At 38.0% G+C, this 22,625-nt stretch overlaps 2 protein-coding genes across 2 annotated transcripts; one reads left to right on the forward strand and one right to left on the reverse strand.

Annotated features, from left to right (window-relative positions):
* The first annotated feature begins 310 nt into the window (after window positions 1-310).
* LOC143881865 (P-loop containing nucleoside triphosphate hydrolases superfamily protein) lies at window positions 311-22,539 on the forward strand. The gene is made up of 23 exons (XM_077385185.1): window positions 311-515; window positions 1,035-1,164; window positions 3,013-3,171; window positions 3,300-3,649; window positions 3,813-3,951; window positions 4,606-4,703; window positions 4,825-4,981; window positions 6,575-6,644; window positions 6,772-6,848; window positions 8,118-8,171; window positions 8,261-8,341; window positions 8,422-8,533; window positions 8,608-8,694; window positions 8,782-8,957; window positions 10,622-10,783; window positions 11,086-11,193; window positions 11,296-11,454; window positions 11,729-11,812; window positions 11,886-12,091; window positions 12,215-12,316; window positions 19,561-19,670; window positions 20,340-20,491; window positions 21,130-22,539. The coding sequence occupies exons 1-23, from the start codon at window positions 457-459 to the stop codon at window positions 21,322-21,324; spliced, it is 3,027 nt and encodes a 1,008-aa protein (XP_077241300.1). The 5' UTR covers window positions 311-456; the 3' UTR covers window positions 21,325-22,539.
* LOC143881866 (Late embryogenesis abundant (LEA) hydroxyproline-rich glycoprotein family) lies at window positions 21,561-22,470 on the reverse strand. The gene has a single exon (XM_077385186.1). It carries the CDS (start codon window positions 22,215-22,217, stop codon window positions 21,681-21,683), a length of 537 nt encoding a protein of 178 aa, XP_077241301.1. The 5' UTR covers window positions 22,218-22,470; the 3' UTR covers window positions 21,561-21,680.
* Window positions 22,540-22,625: the final 86 nt, after the last annotated feature.

Here is a 22,625-nt window from a genome sequence, read left to right on the forward strand (position 1 = left end):
ATTTAAGTTGGTGCCAACAAATGAATGGTCTAGATCACCCAAATACAATGGCCCCACTGTAATTTTTTCCCCAACATCCTCATGTGACATGTCCGCGAATTCGCCAAATGGTCACTGTGTCATCTGTCACGCTTGTATTGTAAATTTGTAATACGAAAAGCGCGATAGGGGTATTCTCGTCCAAATGGGAGCGAATTTATCCATCTCCGCAATCTGACCGTCAGATCTTCTTTCTCTCACGTGGACCGTTTAGAAATCTTTTCGTCAAAGCGGGTATTGAAAAATTTCAAATATCAGATCCATCCCGCTCCCACTATCTTCAAACGAAGAGGAGAAAAAAACAAAAGAGAAAAACACATTTCTCGATTCAGAAAAACAGATTTCTCGATTCGACCCTTTCCAAATCACCGACGCCATTAAACGAGCTCGGAGGTCTCTGCAACTCTTCCTCTCGAAATGTCCGGTCGCCACGAGAAAGAAAAAGGCGTCAATGTTCAAGTCCTCCTACGTTGCAGGTATGCAGAAAAAAAGGAAAAAAACATCTCCTTCTAGGGTTAGGGTTTTGCATTTCCTAGGAAAAAGTATTTCCTTCTAGGGTTAGGCTTTTGCATTTCTTTTATCTGTAATTTTTTTATTAAAGGTCTAGGGTTAGGGATTTTCTGTAAAATTCCGATCTAGGTGTTAGGGTTTCGTTTCCGATCTTCGTATCGGACGATAATTTTATGATGAAAAAGGAAAAGTATCTCCTTTTAGGGTTAGGGTTATGCATTTCTTTTATCTGTAATTTTTTTTATTAAAGGTCTCTAGGGTTAGGAATTTTCTGTAAAATTCCGATCTAGGTGTTAGGGTTTCGTTTCCTATGCATGTATTGGAAGATAATTTTCTGTAAAATTCCGATCTAGGTGTTAGGGTTTAGGTTCTAATCATGTATCGGAAGATTGATTTTTATTTTTATTTACGATTTTGATTTTTTATATATATTTCTAAACTAGTTTGGGACAAAGGCTTAGTTGAGTTGAGTATTTTTTTTCCAGACCATTTAGCGAGGACGAGTTGCGGAACAATGCGCCACAAGTCGTGACCTGCAATGACTATCAGAGAGAGGTTAGTGTCTCCCAGAGCATTGCAGGGAAGCAGATCGACCGGGTTTTCACATTTGATAAGGTATTTTCTTTCATTCTTTCCTTCCTTCATACTATTAGATTTTTAGGGCAACTTGTTTGCACTTTTTTGTATAAAGTCTCTTTTTGATCCTGGAACAATATTGTCTGTTCTTTTTAATTGTAGCAGTTTTTATTGTAAGTTTTATGTAGGTACAATAAATTGCCTATCATTTTGAAAAAAAAAAGTTTTATGTAGGTAGTTTGATTCATGTGGATCTTTAATTGATCAAAGTCTTGTTTGAGCAAGTCCTAATTCGTTATTTTGAAACATTTTTATTGAAAAAAACTGCAAATTTTTCTATGGTCTACCTTCTTCGGGGACATCTTGTCCCCTGTTTCTGTCTTTTTTCTTTTGGGAATAAAACTTTCGTTATCTTAAAAAAAAAAACTGCAAATTTCGTTATGTTGAAACATCATTCAGCAATAAATTTTTTTTGTAAGGGTGATGTCAATTTGATCTGGAGTTCCATTGTGACAGACATTTATTGTTTTATGTCTGACACTTTTCAGTCCATATCGAAATGTTTTCAGTTTGATCCTTACAATTTGATTCCTATATATGATTTTCGATTGATATTACAAACTGGATGGCGGTCTGTCATGTTAGGAGATTGGCAAATAGGGAGGTAGATAGGCTAGCAAGGAAGGGAGCGTCCAGAGTGGCATTGGAGGTGTTCAGTTTTATCCCTCCTTGATATGGTTTGTCTTGTACTTTTTCTTTTGTCTTGCCCTCTCAGATTGCAGTCTGATCATCTCGATCCCCGGGCTGATCCCGCAGTTCTTATTCTTTCTAATGCAATTCTTTAACGTTCCAAAAAAAAATAAAAAAAATAAAAAATTACATACTGGATGATGGTCTGATACTCTAACCATACATATCCTCTTTGCTAGTTTAGTGAATTCAAAACAACCCAATTGTGTTTCCTCCAACATTTGGGGATTCAAAAATGTGTAATCAACCTAATGCAAACCATGGGTAAATATGCACCTTAAGTGATTAAAGTGTATGGGTTGTTAGTATACAGCAGGGAATGCATTTTGACTTTTCTTTTTGTGGAATTTGTATCCTACCCGTCTGTTCTTTAGTGCATTGTGAGCTTCTATAAAAGAAACGTGATTTACTCATTTGATGGAGGATCCATAAGATTTTAATATCTGATAAGATTTATTCCTTGCACTGGCATTCTTTTTCATCATTTCACTTGTGCTAGTTTGGCATTTTTTTATAATAAGTTTTAGATCATGGTGCACTGTACATGGTGGTTTAGAGATTGGGTGTTTGACTCTTGTCTGCAGTCCCTTTGATTTGTTCACGCTTCACAATGTATTTGACCCACTTCACTTATTACTTTTAGCTTCCATCAGTTTATATCATCGTTTCCAGTTGATGGTGGAACCATGTTTAAAATTTTGTGGATTCATATGTAAACTTTACCCTATCAATGACAAGCTCAATAGCAGAGCATACGTCACTTGTGACATTATGTTGGTAAATAAGGACAGTTCTGTGACATACTTTATTGTGTCCTTGGATGGGCTAAGATGCATGTTTCTGGGGCTAGTCTTGAACCAGTTTACTTGATCATTGGAATTTAGAATGGGTTATATCCATTTGGGTAAAAGTGAGATATTGAAGTTGTCAGGGTAAAAGCAAAATGTGAAACAACCCGATGTCCATTATCTGTTAGTAACCCCAGTCGCATTAACTGGTTCCTCAATTTCTTAATTTGCTCTTTGTTTCTTACAAGAAATATGAATTATTTATAGTTGGCAGCTCTTACTCGAAAAATGTTGAGACTTTGCTTCAGAGATCGACATCTTACGTACTCTGTATGGATGGTCTGTGCAGGTGTTTGGCCCATCAGCTCAGCAAAAAGATTTATATCAACAAGCTGTAGTTCCCATTGTAAATGAAGTGTTGGAAGGATTCAATTGTACCATTTTTGCATATGGTCAAACTGGTACAGGGAAAACTTACACAATGGAAGGTGAATGCAAAAAGGCAAAGGTGAATGTTCATTATGTCTAATTGTCTCCATTCTTTGGGAACACTGGAATCCTTTTATCTTATACCGTAATTGTATATATTCCTACAGTATTATATACATTATTAGATGCCATTGAACTTGATTGCAGACTGGACCTAAGGGTCAGTTGCCTCCAGATGCTGGCGTGATACCCAGAGCTGTTAAACAAATATTTGACACATTGGAAAGTCAAAACGCAGAGTATAGTGTTAAAGTTACTTTCTTAGAATTATATAATGAGGAAATTACTGATTTGCTGGCTCCTGAAGAAATATCAAAGATTGTGTTGGAGGAGAAGCTAAAAAAACCATTGCTTCTCATGGAGGACGGGAAAGGTGGAGTGCTCGTAAGAGGTCTAGAGGAAGAAATTGTAACAAGCGCAAGCGAAATTTTTACTCTACTAGAAAGGGGGTCTGCAAAACGACGTACTGCAGAGACCCTATTGAACAAACAATCAAGGTCATACTCTGTTTTCTTACTCTTCCTCTTTTATCAAGATTGAGTTTACTTGCTTCTGCTTTTAAACGCTCTCTGTTTTCTTACTCAAGAGTTTTTTTTTTTTTTTAATTTTAAATCAAGATTGACTTGCTTGTGCTCTAAAACTCTTGTTTTGTATTTACAGTCGTTCACATTCTCTATTTACTATTACTATTCACATCAAAGAATCCACCCCGGAGGGTGAGGAACTTATCAAATGTGGGAAGCTAAATTTGGTCGACCTTGCTGGATCTGAAAATATTTCCCGCTCGGGTGCTAGAGAGGTATGATGCATTAGAATTATCTTCTCACTGGGCCAACGATCATGAGTTACAATCCTACTCTCTGTTAGCTGTTGTTAACTTTGTATGATTGAATGCAAAAGCCAGTTAATAAAGGTCTATGATGTCATCCATTATGATACTTTTCGTTGTAATTTGGTCAGTCTTGATAGAGGATAATACGATATAATACTTGAATAAAGATGAGGGCTAAACTTTTTTTTTTTGAATGGTAAGATTAGGGCTAAGCTTGATTTTAATGGTTTTGATTGAGTTGGGGATCTGGCTCATTCCTTTGGGAAATGTTGCTAGGTTCATGACATGCTTTGGCTGATCTGATTCTAGGTTTTGAACTATTCTACACTGCGATCCTTTCGATATTACTCTATTTTCTGCAAATTACAGTTATTTTGGACCAGGCTGAATTTCCCTCTAAAACAGTTGTTTTAAACCTTGAATTAAACTGCTTTGTTTATTGCTTGTTGATGCTTTTGGACCACGCTGAATTTCCCTCTAAAACAGCTATTTTAAACATTGAATTAAAATGTATTGTTTATTGCTGGTTGCTGCTCTATCATGACACTTGCTATTTGTGTGAATTGTTATAAAGGTTAGTTGATGGTATTTTTCATTCTAGTAACACCTGAAATTCATCAGGGCCGTGCAAGAGAAGCTGGGGAAATTAACAAAAGCTTACTTACATTGGGCCGTGTTATAACTGCTCTCGTGGAACATCTGGGACACATTCCTTACAGGTTTGAATTTTGTGCCTTGCAATTTGTCTCATGCTTGTATTTTGTTGTTTGTACCAAGAAATTTCTATCTACCTATTCGTCTATTTATTTATCTTGTTGAATTTGGTTCATTAAAATGCAGGGACAGCAAGCTCACGCGGTTACTCCGTGATTCTCTGGGTGGAAGGACTAAGACATGCATAATCGCCACTGTTTCTCCATCTGTTCACTGTCTTGAGGAGACCCTCAGTACACTGGATTATGCGCACAGGGCAAAGAACATAAAAAATAGGCCCGAGGTTTGCTATCTTGTTTTATACTATGGACTTATTGACTTAATAGCCAAAATTCATTGTTTAAGTCGAAAATTTATTCTGGATTTTTTTTGCTTTTAGTTCACTAAGCAAATTTCTGGTTCAAATGCTTTATGGGTGAATGCCTTTGTTACTTCCATAGTGCTTGCCTTTTTTGTCAAGGAAAACCTCAAGTTATTTTTTTTGGTCATTGGTCCTAAGTTTTTGATAGCATCCTTATCAATTGTCATCCAATCGGATCCAATTTTCCTTCATTTGTGAGGTTTGATCGAGTTATAATTTATCTAAGCCGAGTTAATCCTTGTTGTCTTAGTTTTGGCTTTCTTTACCTCTTCTGTGACCTTGAATGCAGTCTGTCATGCCCTGTGCATGAGAATTATTGATCTGAACGAATATTTATGGGGGTTTAAAAAATTGAAACTCAACTTTGGAGTCCATGGTGGCTCTCGTTCAAATTGAGTGAAATTTTGTTGAGCTTTTAGAGCTCTATTGATTATGTTTGTTGTCTCGTTTTGGAGTTCTCTAAGTATTCTGACTAGCTCATCAGAGTACTCGCTTGGAATTTCTGTCACCTGTCGAGTTTCTGAAGTTATAGATTTCTGAGTCTTTGATTACTTGCTCTATTTTCTTGTGTTTTACCAAATTGTACCTTCCACCCAACTTGTGTCTGAATTGAGTATGAACATTTCTAGCTTTAGATTTAGCTTTTACTTTTAGATGTTGCTAGTAACTTGTAGTCCTAAGCTGCAACTTTTTTTTTACAAGTTACTGCCATTAATAATGTGGATTTCTTTGTAACGGCCATAGTATGATTTGCTTATGAAAATTAAACAGAAAAGAACTATTTTAGTTGTTCACCGGGGACTCTGCCGCAGAAGAATTAAATTTAACTTTTGTGCCAAATCTTTTACTAATTTTGATCATAATAAGTGGACCAATACCATGGTTTCGATTTATGGTCTGGGCAATTAGAGACATGGAATAACAATGGCAAAAAATATGAACACGTAGGGTACTTTACTTAGCTACCCCCAGTTTTGTGGGAAAAATATGATGTGTCATCATCCTCTTATTTTTACAATCATATGTTCTTAATAGGTTGCTCGCTAAGATATTAATGTTTTAAGCTCAAATGCTTAGAGTACATGCCTTGTAAATTTGAAAAGGAGCCAGATTGTTGGTTGGCCTTAACAGATAATTGATTCATGATTGGGCTGGCTCGGGTTTAGCCACTATTTATTGTCTATGTGTCATCCTCCTCCTATTTTTGAAATCATATGTTCTTAATAGGTCGTTTGCCAAGATATTAGTGTTCTAAGCTCAAATGCTTAGTTTGCATGCCTTGGAAATTTGAAAGGGAGCCAGATTGTTGGTTGGCCTTAACAGATAATTGATTCATGATTGGGCTGGCTGGGGTTTAGCCACTACTTATTGTCTAGTTTGGTCACTTGTCTGGTTTTCATACCATTTAATGGAATTGCGTTGATTACAATTTGTTACTACAATCATACCTCATATTATTCTTTGGTGCCTTTTCTATTCTTTTAATCATTGCAAAATTATTATGGTCTTTTCTAGGTTAACCAAAAGATGATGAAAACAACTCTGATCAAAGATCTCTATGGAGAAATTGATAGGCTTAAAGCAGGTATTGTGTGCTTGTTCAATGATTCATTTCTAGTGCGGAGGCTTATCTTTTGGAAGAATTTGTTTTGTTTGGCACCCTTTTTCTTTGCCTTCATCCACAGAACTTTAAGCAACTTCAATTTGTCCAGAGGTTTATGCTGCTCGTGAGAAAAATGGAGTTTACATACCAAAGGAGCGATACTATCAAGAAGAGAGTGAAAGGAAGGTATTGGTCTTAAACTGATTATATCATTCTATGAATTGTTTGTTGTTTTACAAGTTGGCACATATTAGCCCTGGTTAACTAATAACAACCACTCCATAATCATTTGGTGCATTTATCCTAATTTACTCAACTCAACTCAACTCAACTAAGCCTTCGTCCCAAACTAGTTGGGGTCGGCTAATGAATCCTCTAGAAAATTTTCATGAAGAAGGTGAAATAATCTACCCGGCTCAAATTGACTAAGTCTAATCATGACACTAGTTGGGTTTGTACGTGGATCATTTTCTTCCATTCTCTCTTATGCAGGGTCATGTTCCTAGCCATCAAGTCTTTCCTCACTGTTTCTACCCAAGTTGTTTTCGGTCTGCCCCTACCTTGTTTAATACCCAACTTGGCACGAGTCACTTCTTCTCACTGGAGCATACAAAGGCCTACGTTGGATATGCCCAAACCATCTTAAGCGGTGCTCTCTCATCTTCTCCTCAATTGGTGCCACCCGCAATTGAAGAGAAGATTTTCTTCACTTATTTTGATAGTTATTTTCTTCACTTATTGTACTGATTCATGTAAGTAAAAGCATAGTTTTAAAAATCCCCTAATCATTGTGGAATCCCCAAGTCGACTCCCTTTTCCCTTGGCCGCGCTCCGCATTTTGCCCTACAGAGGTCATAAAAATTCTGTTGACTCTCTCGAGTTATGACCATGTAAACCGAGTACTCAACCACGTCAACCGAGTACTCAGCCACGTCGTGGCGAGTTGACTACGATTTTCTTCGACCGCATTTTGAAACAGTGGTAAAAGGCACAAGAATCTCAGTCTCAAAGGCCATTTTGTGTTTTCATTTATTTTTTAATTTTTAAAAAATGGAAGTTATAATTGTATTTTCTCATGGTAAGATGCACTTAATTCAGGAAAGGATAATTATTGGTATTGGCTTACATATTTTCCATCCCCAAAACTGATACATCTTGTCGTATTCAGTACGATGCGAAACCTTTTTATAAAAAAAAAAAAGTTAATATAAACTTGAAAAGGTGTACCAGATAGAAATAAAGTAATAGACACTCTGTTTATAACATTATGATAGAACATATAATATCCCGTAAATTAACATATGGTACAATATTTTCATATGTTATTATAGACAATTGGTTGAGGAAGATTTTCTTTATTGTGTCCGTCTGTTTTCTAAATTATATTTTTAAGTTTATCTGTTTCATCTTTTAGCATATGATTTTACTTAAATTATTATGTTTGGTTTCGTTAAGGCAATGTCGGAACAGATCGAGCAGATGGGAGTTATATTGGAAACCAATCAGAAGGTGTGCTATATTTTGGGCTGACCTGTTACATATTTTATGTATTTGAAGTTTTTTTTTTTAAAATTCTCGGTTCGGTGTTTAATAACCAGCAACTTGAGGATTTGCAAGAGAAATATGATGCTCAGGTTCTGCAATCCTCAGATTTAAGCAATAAACTTGACTCCACACAGGTGAGCTCATTTGGTGTGTTATCAAATACTGTTTTGGAGTTCATAGTATATAATTGCGTTGAGTCTTGCATGCTATGCAGCAAAGTTTGGAATACACCAGTAAGTTACTGGCTGCAACTGAGGAGACCCTTAGAAAATCTCAGTATGCTCTGAAGGAGAGGGATTTTATCATATCTGAACAGAGGAAAGCAGGTTTGTATAAATTAATTCTTGCTAGGATTTTTTATGGTATCTTGTTGTTCTGATCTTTTAAATTTGTGAAACAGAAAATGCTTTGGCTCACCAGGCCTGTGTTTTGCAATCTGACTTGGAGAAGTCTATCCAGGACAATGCCTCATTATTTTTGAAAATAGGTAGCCTACTATATTTACCCTGTGGGACTGGATCCACTGTTTCCCTACGGTTTTTTTGCTAATTTAGTTTTTTGTGATACACTGCAGCCAGGGAAGATAATTTGAATGCTACAAACAGGTCAGTGGTGGACAATTTCCAGTCAGAGCTTGCAAAGCATATTGGTGTTCTTTGCGGTACTGTCGCGACATCAGTGGCTCGACAAAATGAGCACCTTCAGTGTGTTGAGAAACTCTGCGGCTCTTGTCTTGATTTCCATGATAAGGTATTGCGGTTCTTGTTGCTGTCTGGGAGATTTGTCACCTTTTCTTTTATAATATTTGAGTTTGATGACATGTCTACTAATGTTTACAAGTTATTTTTTTAGCGTTGTCAACGATTTTAAAATTGAGATTGGGGTGCATATTGGCTGGAGGCCAACTGGCCAATGCAGTTCCAATATTGGCTGATACACGTGAAGACCCCTTATTGATTTAAAAATTCCTTCAGTTCACCATTAATGCACGGTGCACTATTAATGCAGACGATAAACCAACAATTTGATATAACATTCTTTATCAACTGAATATAAGAATTCCCAAATCCAAATTTTACGACAATCCCATTTCATACGATCATAAGCTTTTGCCATGCCAAGCTTGAATATCACATTTCCACCATGTACCGTCCTATCAATATCCTGGGCCATTTCTTGCTTGATAGAAATGTTATTTATGATGTTTCGACCTTTGGATGAAGGCATTTTGGTCTGGAGAGATAAGTTTTTGAAGAATAGTAGCTAGACGGTTAGTGATTACCTTAGACATAATTTTTTGTTGGTTGGTCCCTTAGATTTAATTTTATGGCTAAAATTGTAAGGACTTATAGGGAGGTAATCAGACATACCTCCAAGGTTGCTCCTTCTTGGGAATGATAGTGATAAAAGTTGATGTGTATGATTTAAGAAGGTAGTGTCCAGAAAAAAACTCCTTAACAGCTTCCACCACATTATTTTTAATAATCTCCCAGCAGGAGGTGAAGAAGGTGTGAAAGTTTGATTTATTCCTTAGTAGGCTTCATCATAAGCATTTCATGCTAAGTGTTTCAATACCTATTTGAATCCCGGAAAGGCACTTCACTTTAGCATTCTTTTGTGTCCTTGATTTTTTGCAAGATTGGTTTAGGAGCCGATAGGAGGTTCGACTTATGCTCCTTGGTCCGCTTGGGGCTTGTGTGTCCTGACCGTTCCTTGGTCGATATGGCAAGAGTGAAAACAGAAGGTGTTTGATTGAAAGAGAAAACAATGATATATGCAATGGATGTTTTGGGTTTGTCATTTAGTGGACTGTGAGGGATAAGCTTTTGCAAGTGTCTCTAGTCCACTTATCATTGGCGGCATCGTTAAGGATCATATCAGACCACTTCCACTGATTCTTGGGTCCCATTGACCATAAGGACTTGAACGAGGATGAGGTGATTGCGCTTAGAGGGTGCATCAAGATTTGGTCTGAGGTTAAGATCACCCCCTGATCGTGGAGGTTGAATAGAGGAATGTCATCAAATGGATGCAATCCAAGGAGGAGGTTCCTTGGAAGTTTGCTCATGCAATTTAAGAATCCCTGATTCACATCAAAGGCAACAAGGTTTTTTTTTCAGCATGATAGGAGGCCAGCCAATGAAACTGCAGACAATCTTTCTCGGGAGGGGTGTTGCTATTCAATTCCTTTGCCCAGGATGCTCACTTTGTTTGTTTGTATGTTTTTTTTTTTTCTGAATAAAGTTCATCATTCAGAAAACTAAAATAAAATATAAGATTATTTCATTAATTTCAAGGTTTGTTTACTAGTAATGCATTCATTTTATAACCCTTAAACTTCAAAGATCATGTATTTGATCATATTGGCCTCTATGTTATTGACCTTCGTCCGCATTATGAATGTTTGCCTGCAGTCAGTGGTGGAACTGAAAAACAAAGTGTCAGCTTCAAGGGGTTTGTATGTTTCTCACATAGAAGCCTTGCAAAATGTGGTGCGCTTGCATAAAGCTAACACTAATGCCAGCTTAGAAGAAATGTCATCTCTGGCTTCTTCCAGTTCTTGGTCCCTTGAGCAAGTGAGTATCCGTGTTAAGCTGAAATTGAGTACTGGGCTATCTGGATCTAGAAAAAAAGTTTCCATGGGAAAAGAAATTCCAGGGTCAAGCAAGACTGAAATTGTCAAAGAGATCAGGGAAATTTTTTGAATTCTGGATTTTTGAAACATTAGTCAAATGTTTGAAAAGTCAATTTCCATGCTAAAATTTACCAATAATTCTTTTTCTTAGATTCAAACGGCCCCTAAAGGCTTTGTATTTCAGGCTTCCAGTTCCCTTTCATGTATCTGATTGCTACAAATCTGTCTTGCATTGTGCATCAGTTACTAGCTGATGAAGCTACAGAAGCAAATAATATCTTTGATAATCTTCAATGTACACTATCGAGTCACCAAGGAGAGATTGCCCTCTTTGCTCAGGAATTGCGTGAGGTTTGTTCCTTTACTTTGTTAAAATCACTTCTTTTATACTCCTCGCCTCCTTATGGAATTGTTCTCTTATTTCAAAAGACTTATCATTGCTGATTTCTTCAGAGATTCCATGTGAATCAAGAGCATTACAGGCAGATCTCTGAGTTCATTGTCGGACTTCTTGATACGCTTGGGGAAGAATCTCAGAAGCTTGAATGCCATGCTAGTAGGGTGCATGAAGTTCAGACTAAAAGCATTGATGATTTTCAGAAGGCATATGAGGTATCATTTCAGAACGTTTTACACACATAGTGATTCTTATTTGAGCAGTTCTAAACTGAAGGGAGCCCTTGCAAAAAAGGGATGAAAGGGCGCCCCCATTTGTTATAAATCACCAAAGTGCATTTAGTGTTCTTTGACTTTTCATATCATTTAATGCACTTCGGTGATTTACAACCATTCGGGATGCCCTTTCATCCCTTTTTGCAAGGGCACCCTTCATTTTAGAACTCCTCTTCTTATTTACATTTATCTGAACGTTGAGCATAATAAGCAGGAGCGGTCTAGGGATGAAACTGAGAAGCTATTAGCTGATATGACGAGTTTGGTTTCCAACCACATGCTTCGACAGAAAGAAATGGTCTGTTTGAGCCTATTACTATTGAGTTCTGCTTTGGGTTTCTGGAAAGATGGGTTTACAGTTCCATATGCAGGTGGATCGGAGGCTTGTTGGTTTGAGAGATACTGTTGTCGAGAATAAAACATTTCTCGATAATCATGCATCAGCAATGGAGGGTGTTACTTGTGATTCTAAAAGAAAGTGGCACACATTGTCCATGGAAGGAGAAAACAATGCCAAGGAGGGTGCTGATTTGTCTGCAACCAAGCATTGTCGCATGGAACAGCTCCTTCAACAATGGTTAGTCTTCTCCTATAGATTTTAAAGAAAAATGATGCATCTTTCTTTAACTGAGAATTAAGCTTGTTACAATTTAAATAATGCACATAATTTTAATTCTTCTCTATTTCTTATCATTTCCAGTATCAACACCGTCGACTCTGCTTCTAAGCACTGGAAGAAGACTCATGAATCTGTTAATGAAATGGGTGCTAAACATGCTATGGAGGTGAAATCACTTGTCAGGTAAGTTGTCCTTTTTTTTTATTATCAAACTGTCATACACTTTCCAAAAGACAAAGTGAACTCTTAATAAAGTTAGCCCATTTTCTATTTCTCAATAAGCCACCTCCTTAACCATGAATAGAAATGTTTGGGATTTGTAGCAGAGGCAAGTACTTGTTCTTTTTGAATTATGTCTTAATTATGATAATGATTTTTGCACCGTGAACTCCTTAAAAGGGTTTTGTTTCATTACCTTCTATTATTGATTAATTATGATAATAATTGATGCACCTAAATGAAATGCCCACTTGACTTCATGTTGGGAAAGATTTTTCTTACTTTTGATGGCAATACCACTTGACTGAAGGTTACCTTCAATTTACAATAACGGTGCTAAAAACTAAAAAAGCATGACGCCTCACTCCCACTCTTAAGTCTCTTCCTCACTGCCCATCTCTCATGACTGGCTCCTAGTATTTTTTTTTGATAAAGGTAATAATTTATTAAAAAAATAAGAATGGATTACAAGTGCATTTCAGGGGTAAAGTTTGCCCCATATACAAGTGGCTCCACTAATATTCTATGTAATATTTTTTAATGGTTGCCAAACATGTCCTTAGTCTTCTAGAAGTTCATAGACAATTCTAGAGTAGCTTATACGCTGTATAAGAATCTGAACCTAAATTCAATAAAACTTGGTGATTATTTGCACAAACAGAGGTTGCTTATCTAGTGCTTTGTTAATAATGGGGAGGGATCCAGAAAGAGATTGGATCTGGGAATTAGTTATATTCTATTCTCATCTTTCTTTTCAATCATTGTATCCTATCAACTAGTTTTGCGCTATGATTTGGCCGATACTTTGAATTTATTGCCGACGCATCCGACATGAAACCTGTGTCGACACAACTTTAGATACTTTTAAATGTACTGTTAGAAGTGTCAGTAACTTGATATGTATGTATGTGTATGAGTGTGATAGTATTTCGAGATTATTAGGGGTTCACATGTCAGATATTCCGTATCCTTGTCGTAACTCGGCAAACGGATCCGTGTCCACAAATCATGATTATGTTTACTGTGGACCTTGATATGAGAATGCTGGGATGAATCCCCTCATCCTCGATCATTCACACGATAGAGAGCTCCTGCCCAGGCTCTCTCGAAATAAAGCGCCGTCACAACATGAGTCATGGTAATATATGAGATACCTCTTGATTCAAAGACAAAGCCCAGAGTCAAAATGTACCTGAAACAAAGAAGAGTCGCCATCCAGATAAGTCGGCCCTTGAACCCATAAGATATTATGTCGCAACGGATAACCAGAGATACAAAGGTCCGTACCTAATTACGAGTTGGGAAGGTGTTAAGCATCCAACTCGCTCGAGCGCACTCAGTCTCTTATGCCATCTTTATTAACTTTGAAAAATTTTAGGTGAGAATCATGTGAAATGGGAACAGGCATCTCCGAGAAAACGTCTACCTAATCATGCATGACCTGATGATGGAAATAATAAGCACACACAAAATAAATGAAAGAAGTGTCACCTAAGCGTAGCTAGGCCATAAGTGTCATGCCTAATTGGTGTTTAAGTTCTGGTGGGCAAACACATGCATGTTACAATTAAATGTATAAGGCCTGTACATGAAAGTAAGAAAACACAATAAAACACACAACACGACTCGACACCACACACGATACGACACGACAAACCCTAGATTCTAATGTAAAGTTTGACTAGGACCAGGATGGCTATCCCGGCTGCTCTACGTATCCCGGCCTTGGAAAGAATCAGAGTCAACGTAGTTCGGTGGCCTATCCTAAGCTACGATGCCTAAATGTGCCTAGATCACACTAGACTCGACACGACATGACTCGACTCAAGCTTAAGTTGTTTAAGTATTTTAGACACACCTATATGGTCCTAAACTAATGCAAGTCAACCTAGTCTAATGCAGATGGACCCTCTCTACATTCTATGTGCAACTAGGCTAAGACTCTAGAAAGTGGGCTAACTAAGTGCATCATAATTTAACCATCGGCTCGACTAAGTGTCTAACTGACCACGACTCGGGGTTTCCTAACTCTAGGGACACTCACGACAAGACACCGCAAACAAGACCAAACAAGACTCTAGACAATCTAAACCCCCTCTCACACTATCCTAGAATCTAAAGGGAAGAGTTTTTCGAAAACATTTGATTTTTTAAGAGTTTTTCACTTTTCTTAGGGTTTTGAATTTATTAAGGCCTTTTGGTTTATTTATTTACAAAATGGTGAGAAATATTTACAAAATTGTGACTCGATCTGAGGTGACGACCTCAAGCTGCCTACGTACCCTGTGGAAGGGGATCAAGTCAACGTAGTTCGGTTCGAACTATCCATGTCTGCTCAAACCGAAATCTAGGGCTACCCTAAGAGATCCCTCTGAATGGGGAGAAACACATCAAGTTTATTTGGCATCTTTTATTTTCAGTCTTTTAACTTCCTAAAGCGGAAGAGGACATGCCAAAGAAGACTCGACATGACATAATCGGACTCACATCTAAGAGATCTCGACAAATGGATATCCCTTAAGGAAGAGATCTCGACACCCGACCATGCAAGGCATGGTGGTTCCCTCATAGAGGGACGGAAGACTCAACATGACATAATCGGACTCACATCTAAGAGAAGAGTCAAAGCAAACATGTGAATACATGCATATCCCAAGAAGTGGGAAGGAATCACCAAACATGTACGAACAGGTAGGCTCCCTCACGGAGGGGAAACACTCTAGACAAAGAATCCTAATGGGAATGATCAAACCAGCTCTAAGAAGATAAAATCATGACCAACCAAATGAAAAAAAGAATCAAAGTGATCGATAAAGAAAATCCGACAAGCCAAGTCAACATGTGTGAAGAAATTCTCCTTAAAGATATCAACTTTGGTAGCTAAAGAAGAATGGATATACTCTTATAGAGTAGAATGAAATCAAAGAAGAGAGAAATGATGTCTCAAAGGAAGAAGAGACATGGTTTGTCTCGGGGCCGGAAACTCATCTAGATGTGATTTGGTTTTATTAAGCTTAAGACCCTATGTGATCATGAGATCTAAGTTATCTAAGCTCATTTTCAAGTCTCTATTGTAACCTTCTAACATCTTTTAGTTAATCAATTCCATATTTTTAATTTCAGTTTTGATTTCCACTTGCTTGCATTTAACATTTTTGCATTACAAGCATTACACTAAGCATGGAATTCAAGACACGAAAACGGAGCAAGACTCAAAACAATTAACTTAAGCATGAGTGAAAGTATATAACATGTATAATATCAGAAACTAAACTCAAAACCATGGTTTTAAATTTTGGCCGAAATGTTTCGTTTCGGCCGAAATATTTCGGTTTCGGTGGAAACCGAAACGAAATTCACTGTGAGTCGGAAAAGTATCAAACTTCGCCGAAACGTTTCGGAAATTTCGGCGGAAACGTTTCATTTCGGTAAAATTTCGGTGAAACGTTTCGAAAATTTCCGAAATTTCGAAATTTCGGTGAAATTTTTACAAGATTTCGTCCGAAATTTCGTACCGAAACCGAAACGTTTCGGTTTCGGTGATGACCGAAACCGAAACCGAGATTTAAAACCTTGCTCAAAACATTCAAAGCATGTCATTTCATCCATCATAAACTAGGCTAAGCATGAATCAAGCATCAAAAGCATGCATTTGCATTCTACATAGAAGCTGAAAATTTGTATCGAAAATTACACTATCCAAATGGCAAAACTAGGAAAACTGATACACATCAAAGTTGTAGGGGAAAAATCGGGAACATTTGCTTAATTATGCACTTCGGCCGGTTCTCACTGGAAGTGTCCGGAAAACGGCCATTTTTGGGCTGATTACAGATTTCATTTGTGTAGTTTTGTTTTGAAAAGTTCCAATTTTGTTTTGCAAAATAGAGAAACCAACACATTTTTAGGAAAAATGTTCAACACCAAAGTTTCATGAAATTTATTGAGGAAAACTTTCCGAGTTGATAACTCCGGCTGAATTTAGCCGGAAGTGGCCGAATAACAGCCATCTCTGGTCAAACCGCAAGTTGGAAATATGGTATTTTTGGCTGAAATCTTAAAAATGTCATAACTTTTTCATTCCTTGGCCATATTAGGGCCATAATATGTCAAATTAAAGTCTTGGAGTGCTCTACAACCCTATGTGGTCTATTCCTTTCAGACCTGACCAAAAATTGCGAAAAATGGTGAAAAACAAATCTGGCAAAATGTAATTTTGAGGTTTTTCAAGACATCTCAAAGCCAAAATTCACATATAAGAAGTCTCGCTCTAAACCTTTGCATTACATATGTTTCCAGACTTGAATTAGTGAATATTAGGCTCAAATTTCAAGCTTAAGATGATAGAAATGAGAAAAATCAAGGAGATTTTCCATTTGAGCTTTTGAAAATGGCTGAAATAGTAAAATCCCTGCTACATTTTCATTTCTAACCTGATTTTAGCTTAAAATATGTTAAATCGAAAGTCATGAAAAGCTCTACAACTTACATGTATCACTTTTGCAAATTCTAACAAGAATTTAGCGAAAAAGCAAAAATACAATTCTAGACAACATGTATTTTAACATTTTCAACATCTTACAAGAGCATTTCACGTCAAAACCCTAGATCTATCATGGATTTCACTAGATATTCACATCACACTCATATTAACACATATTTTTGAATTTCAAAGCCTAATACATCAGATCTAAAGATTTTCACAATAATCATCCAAGAATTCACCATTTTAACTCAAATTTTCAGCTGAAATCTTAAAACTGGCATAACCTTTTCGTTTCTTTACCAATTTTGGGTCATAATATGTTAAATCGAAGATCTCAGAATTCTCTACGACCCAAGCGTGAGATTTCACACAGATCTGGCCGAAAATTAATGAAAATGGGCAAAAAGTATACCGGACAACATGTAATTTCGTCATTTTTGTATAAAAACTCAACCAAAACTCAAAATCCGTGGAGAATTCTCTCATATCTTGTTATTAGACATGATTTTAGACATATTTTAATGAATTTTAGCCTTAGATTGTTAGATCTAACTATTTTCATGCATATTTAGCATAGATTTGTCATTTTTTGTCCAATTTTCAAGAGAAAACTTAAAAAACTCAAAATCTACCAACCTTGTGTGAGAAATTTCAAATTCCAGCAGCTTTTGAGTAGCTTTAAACATCTTCTCTTAGACTCTTCTCTTGGATCTCTCTATGAAAGCTTCTTCTCATCCTTCTTTCTCTCTGTAGATCTCCTTCTTTCTCTTTCTAAAACTCTCATTCTAGTATTCTCTCTCTCTCCCTCTTAGAATGTTTAGAAAATCCCTCAGTAGCTAAAAATGAGAGATTAGCTCTCTATTTATAGGAAAAACCTCTAATTTTTGGACCCCTTAGTTGTAATGTGACATTCCCTTTTAGTAATATCTTAGTGTTAAATAAGGTGGTCTAAGAGGAAAAACTAACAAATAATTTTTGGAGATAAATCAACCCTCTTTTAGAGGTAGCTTAAGATCTAAGCTAAGGTGCATTTCATTTCTGGCTGAACTCACCCCTCCTTTCCCCTAGTGTAAAAGTTAAGTAGGTTATTTGGCTAATACACCCCATATTTACACTATGATTCTTATTACACTTGTCTTATTAGGCAAACATTGACGGATTTGGACGAAATTTTACGGGGACCTAACTGGGACCCTAACCTACCCTAGGGCAAAAGTTGAGACTCTAGATCACTTATTTGAAGGAAATTTATTCATATGTACTTGTTTTAGGGTTCGGTCAAAATGAGATGTCTAAAAATGCCCTTTTAGGCAGAGCGTGCTTGTCGCGTGAATGCCAAAGCTGAACAGACCACATTTTGACCGACTTGAAATTCCGGGTGAAACGAAAATTTATAGTGACAATAGTTCAAAGAAAAGGGTTACGGATGGCTCTATTCCAGCATTTAATTGAAAAACTTTGGAGGGACATTGCTCTGGCATCCCTTGCAATAAATCAAAGGGTTGATTTGGCTGCGAGCGGGTCAAGGTTGAAAGGTTAGTTTGGCTGCAAGTGAGTCGAAGAGTCATGAATGAGTCGGTTGCGAATTAACTATAAGACCAGAAAAATACCTTGGTTGCGAATGAATCAGAAAGTCAGGAATTTGATTTTCACTGTGAATGAGCTAAGAATCAAAGGATTGACTTCACTGCGAATAAGCGAATGTCGAAGATTGAATTTGTTGCGAAGGAACTAGATCTTATAATGGAGTTGACTGTGAATGAGTCGGAAAGTCAAAAATTTGCTTTTTTGCGAATGAACCGAAAAGCAAAGGATTGACTTAACTGCGAAGGAGCTAGAGTCAGGGATATTAGCCTAGTTGCGAATGAACTATGAGACCAGAATAATGACTTGGTTGCGAATGAACCGGAAAGTAAGTGCGAATGAGCTAAGAATCTAATGATTGACTTGACTGTGAATGAGTCGAAGTCAGAGAGATTAACTTGATTGCGAATGGACTTGATTGTCAAAGGATTGACTTGATTATCAAGCCCAGTATCCGATCTTCTAGGTCATTCGTAACAAATCCAATTTCTGACATTTGTACAGACACGAGCGCGCACTCGTGTCCGTGTCGACATGCGACACTCGTGTCCTTGTCCACAAATCATAGGTTTCGCGTGTACACCATGCAACTCTCGGCATTCATTTCCAACATTTGTACACACATGAGCGCGCACACACACAAACATACAGGGCTACATTTCCTGACCTTTTCTAGTTTCTGTGGCTTGTTATTGCTTTTATAATCATCATCATCACCTTTTTTAATATCGGGTTGTGGGTAGGGGTGGCAATGGTTTGGTTTCGGTTCGGTTCGAGTCCCAAACCAAACCGAAATTTGAATCGGTTTGGTTTTACCAAATCGAAACCGAACCGTAACCGAATTTTTAGTTCGGTTCTGCCAATTTTGCCACCCCTTACTCATAATCTTTGGAAATATTCGGTTTCGGTTCGGTTTGACCCGCAAACCGAACCGAACCGAAATTTGAATCGGTTTGGATTAACCAAACTGAAACTGAATTTTCGGTTCGGTTTTGGCTCGGTTCCGGTTCGGCCAATTTTGCCACCCCTAGTTGTGTGCTAGATGTTGGTGGAAGCATGATCTCTAATACTAGTGAATTATGACAACTGACCTGGATGCACATGCTCAATTAATCACTATTTTATTTTTTGGGTGCAGCAATGCGACCGAGAATAATGAACTACATGATCAAGAGATAAGTTCAGCACGGGATGCAGCAGAGATGGACTTGGCCAAGAATAGTGAAGACTTAATTTGCCACTTTGAGAGTAAGTTGCCCTCCCTACTATATTTAAATTTTTTTATGCTTTTTGTATGAGCTTTGGAAAAAGAGGCATACAATAGAAGAGCAATTGTGTAAACTTCTTTACGGTTGGTCAACTCAATGTAACCTGGGACGCGGGAAGCCCTTCCTGCTCATGTTATCAGAGTGGGAAAGCGGTCTGCTATTTCCTTAGTAGGTGCTCTGACAGAGGAAATGAACCTCACCTTCCTGTTATTTTCAGAAGAGAAACCAAAACAAATAGGCACTAGGACGGGAACTTACACTGTGTCAAGTGTATCATTTATTCAAAGGAGTTGTGTATTTCGTTTTAAAGATCTTGGACATTTCAATTATGCATTATCTTTTTTTCTAGTGCATTTGCTTTAACCTTTTGTTCCTCTAGTTTATGAAGAATAAGTTTACTTTGAAATGATACACTGACACTCACAGAAAGTTACCCAAAGTCCTGCCTGACTACCAGAAAGAGTATTGGTGAGATCGTCATTGTGATTTTATTCTAAGGTCAACCAATTAGAAAGAGTAAATGTTATCTACAGTCTCTAGACATTATCCTTCCTCATTTAAGTATAGCATGGATACTGTGCTCCTTTTAGAGAGCATGCCTGTTGTTTCTAGTTGGATTTGGTTACATAAATTTTAAAATTTGTGACAGGGATATTGGAACACGAGAAAGAATCAGCATCTGGAATAATGGAAGCCGTTGGAGCTCACACGGGGACGCTTCAAACGCTGCAGGAAGACCATCAGGCGCGGGTCTCAGAGATCGAACAGCAAACACAAAACACATTCCAACAAAGATACATGGTAAGCAGACTCACCCTCACCTGTTTCACCATCTCCTTCAATTTTCATGGGCTAATTGCCTGTGCAACTTTTTTGAGTTTTCTAGGAAAATGAAACCATCTTTCTGACCATGATGAATATAGGAGGTGAGGAATGACCAAAAAGAAGGTTTTATAGTAGTACTCAGACAACCAAAGTTGGCTCAAAATATTTGCTGGGTCTTGCTTTGGATGGGCCATTGGATTATTGGATTTTAGTCTTTTGCAAGTGAACTAGCAGGCATTTTTTTCATACCCGTTCTTATTGCCTGCAACTAAGAATCATCTGTGATGAATGAGAGATATTTGGAGACTGGGCTTAATCATAGAAGGCCCCAATAGAATGATTGGTCTAGTTAATGCTGCTTTAGGTACTTCCAGCTTTTAGCAAAATTTAGTAGGGTTCTGTTCGGAAAACTGTTAAACAGCTTTACGTACTTCCACCTTTTACCAATCCTAACCTTCTGTTGCTCAGTGCAAATTTCCTGTTGATGATGGATAAGAGTAGGTTTGGATCATCGTGAAGTAGAATATTTCTGGGTTGATTACTAGTATTGAAAATAAACCATGTTTCATCTGTCTTTTATCAGCCCGATATGTTACATTGAGTGTAATGTGCAGGAGTACGAGCCAAGCGGCACAACGCCAACGAGGAACGAGGGAGAGGTGCCGAGCAAGGGTACGATAGAATCGCTACGGGCCATGCCCATGGAAGCCCTCGTCGAAGAATATCGGGAAAACAATCCCTACGTATCGGCCTCAAAGGAGCCCAAACCCACTCTCATTCCGCGCTCGCCCCTCATCCAACTCAACTGATGTCCTTCTCTTTCTCCGTGTTGGCTTTGAAATCTCATGTACCGTTATTATATTGTTGAAGCATATAAAGAAGCATTGTCTGAAGCTGTTTGATTTAGATTAATTAATCCCATCTAAGGATCAACAACACTCTGTTGTTAATGGGCATTTTTCTCACGTTTGCCGCCTGTTGAACACATAGCTGTAAAGTCTTGGTTCCTTTGTCTTAATGTAATAACAAAAAGGGGAAACTCAAGAATAAGAAGAGCCTTTCTGTTCTTGTGTTGAACAATTTTTGCATTACAACTAACCAAAATAAGCAAAGTTCACTTTTACATTCTATAGAGAGAGAGAGAGTCAAGCAAGGAAGAGTTGGATCAAGCAACGAAGAGTTCGAGCTCAGACCTGTTTTCTTGATCGATGACATCGAGGAAGAGTGGATCAACGATGATGTGGCTTTCCACGTGGACTCTGAACCGATGGGCCCACCACAACACTTTGGCCGTGCCTTCAATGTCTACCTCTGCGTCCAGAGCCATCTCCCTCCGTGCCAAGTCAGCAACGAGCCTTGACGCGTGGTGGGCCAGCCCGATCCCGTCAAGCCGAGCCGGTATCCGGATGAGCCGGCAGGACTTAGCCGGCTGGGAGTCGGCTTCGATGGGAGCCGAGCCCAGGAGGCAGCCGTCGTAGAAGATGTACATGGTGGAGGCGGAGTACTGGATGGGGACGATGTTTGGATTCGTGACGTGTATGGTCAGGATTAGCTCGATGTCAAGAACAGGGAAATGGAACTTGAAGGTGGAGAGGGTGATGGAGGTGAGATGGAAGGTTGGATCTCTTGGCTTCCCCAGGATGATCGCAGCCGTTGCTGTTGCTGTCGCGGCACCTATTAGTGCCGGAGTCCAGATCCCCATGAAAAATTGGTGGGGAAAACAGAGGAAAGAAATGGGTCTTACAAGAAAAATTTAAATCTAAGGGAAATGAAGGATGAATTTTAGGAAAGGTAGGGTAGGAAGGGGATGCTGAGAAAAAAAATTGGTTGGGTTTTTTTTTTTTTTTTTGTTGTTGTGGAGAAGAAGATAAAGTATGGGTTCCTGATCGTGAAAAGAGGATACGGCACAAGTGTGTTTTGAGACAAGGAGGCTTGTTTTTCCCGTGTCAACAACCGTTTGACTAGTTTTTCCACCCTCTTTACTAGTGTACGTGAGAGTTGTATAATACAGAGAAATTATTTCATCTGTGGCCGTATAAACTAGGTTTTTTCACCATAGGATGATCCAAGCCGTCCATTTGATGAGCCAAATGTAAATAGGTTATGTCCT

Source organism: Tasmannia lanceolata, unplaced genomic scaffold (assembly GCF_043159265.1).
Source record: "Tasmannia lanceolata isolate RefF3 unplaced genomic scaffold, GAP_Taslan_0.1 ptg000007l, whole genome shotgun sequence".
Taxonomy (NCBI): domain Eukaryota; kingdom Viridiplantae; phylum Streptophyta; class Magnoliopsida; order Canellales; family Winteraceae; genus Tasmannia; species Tasmannia lanceolata.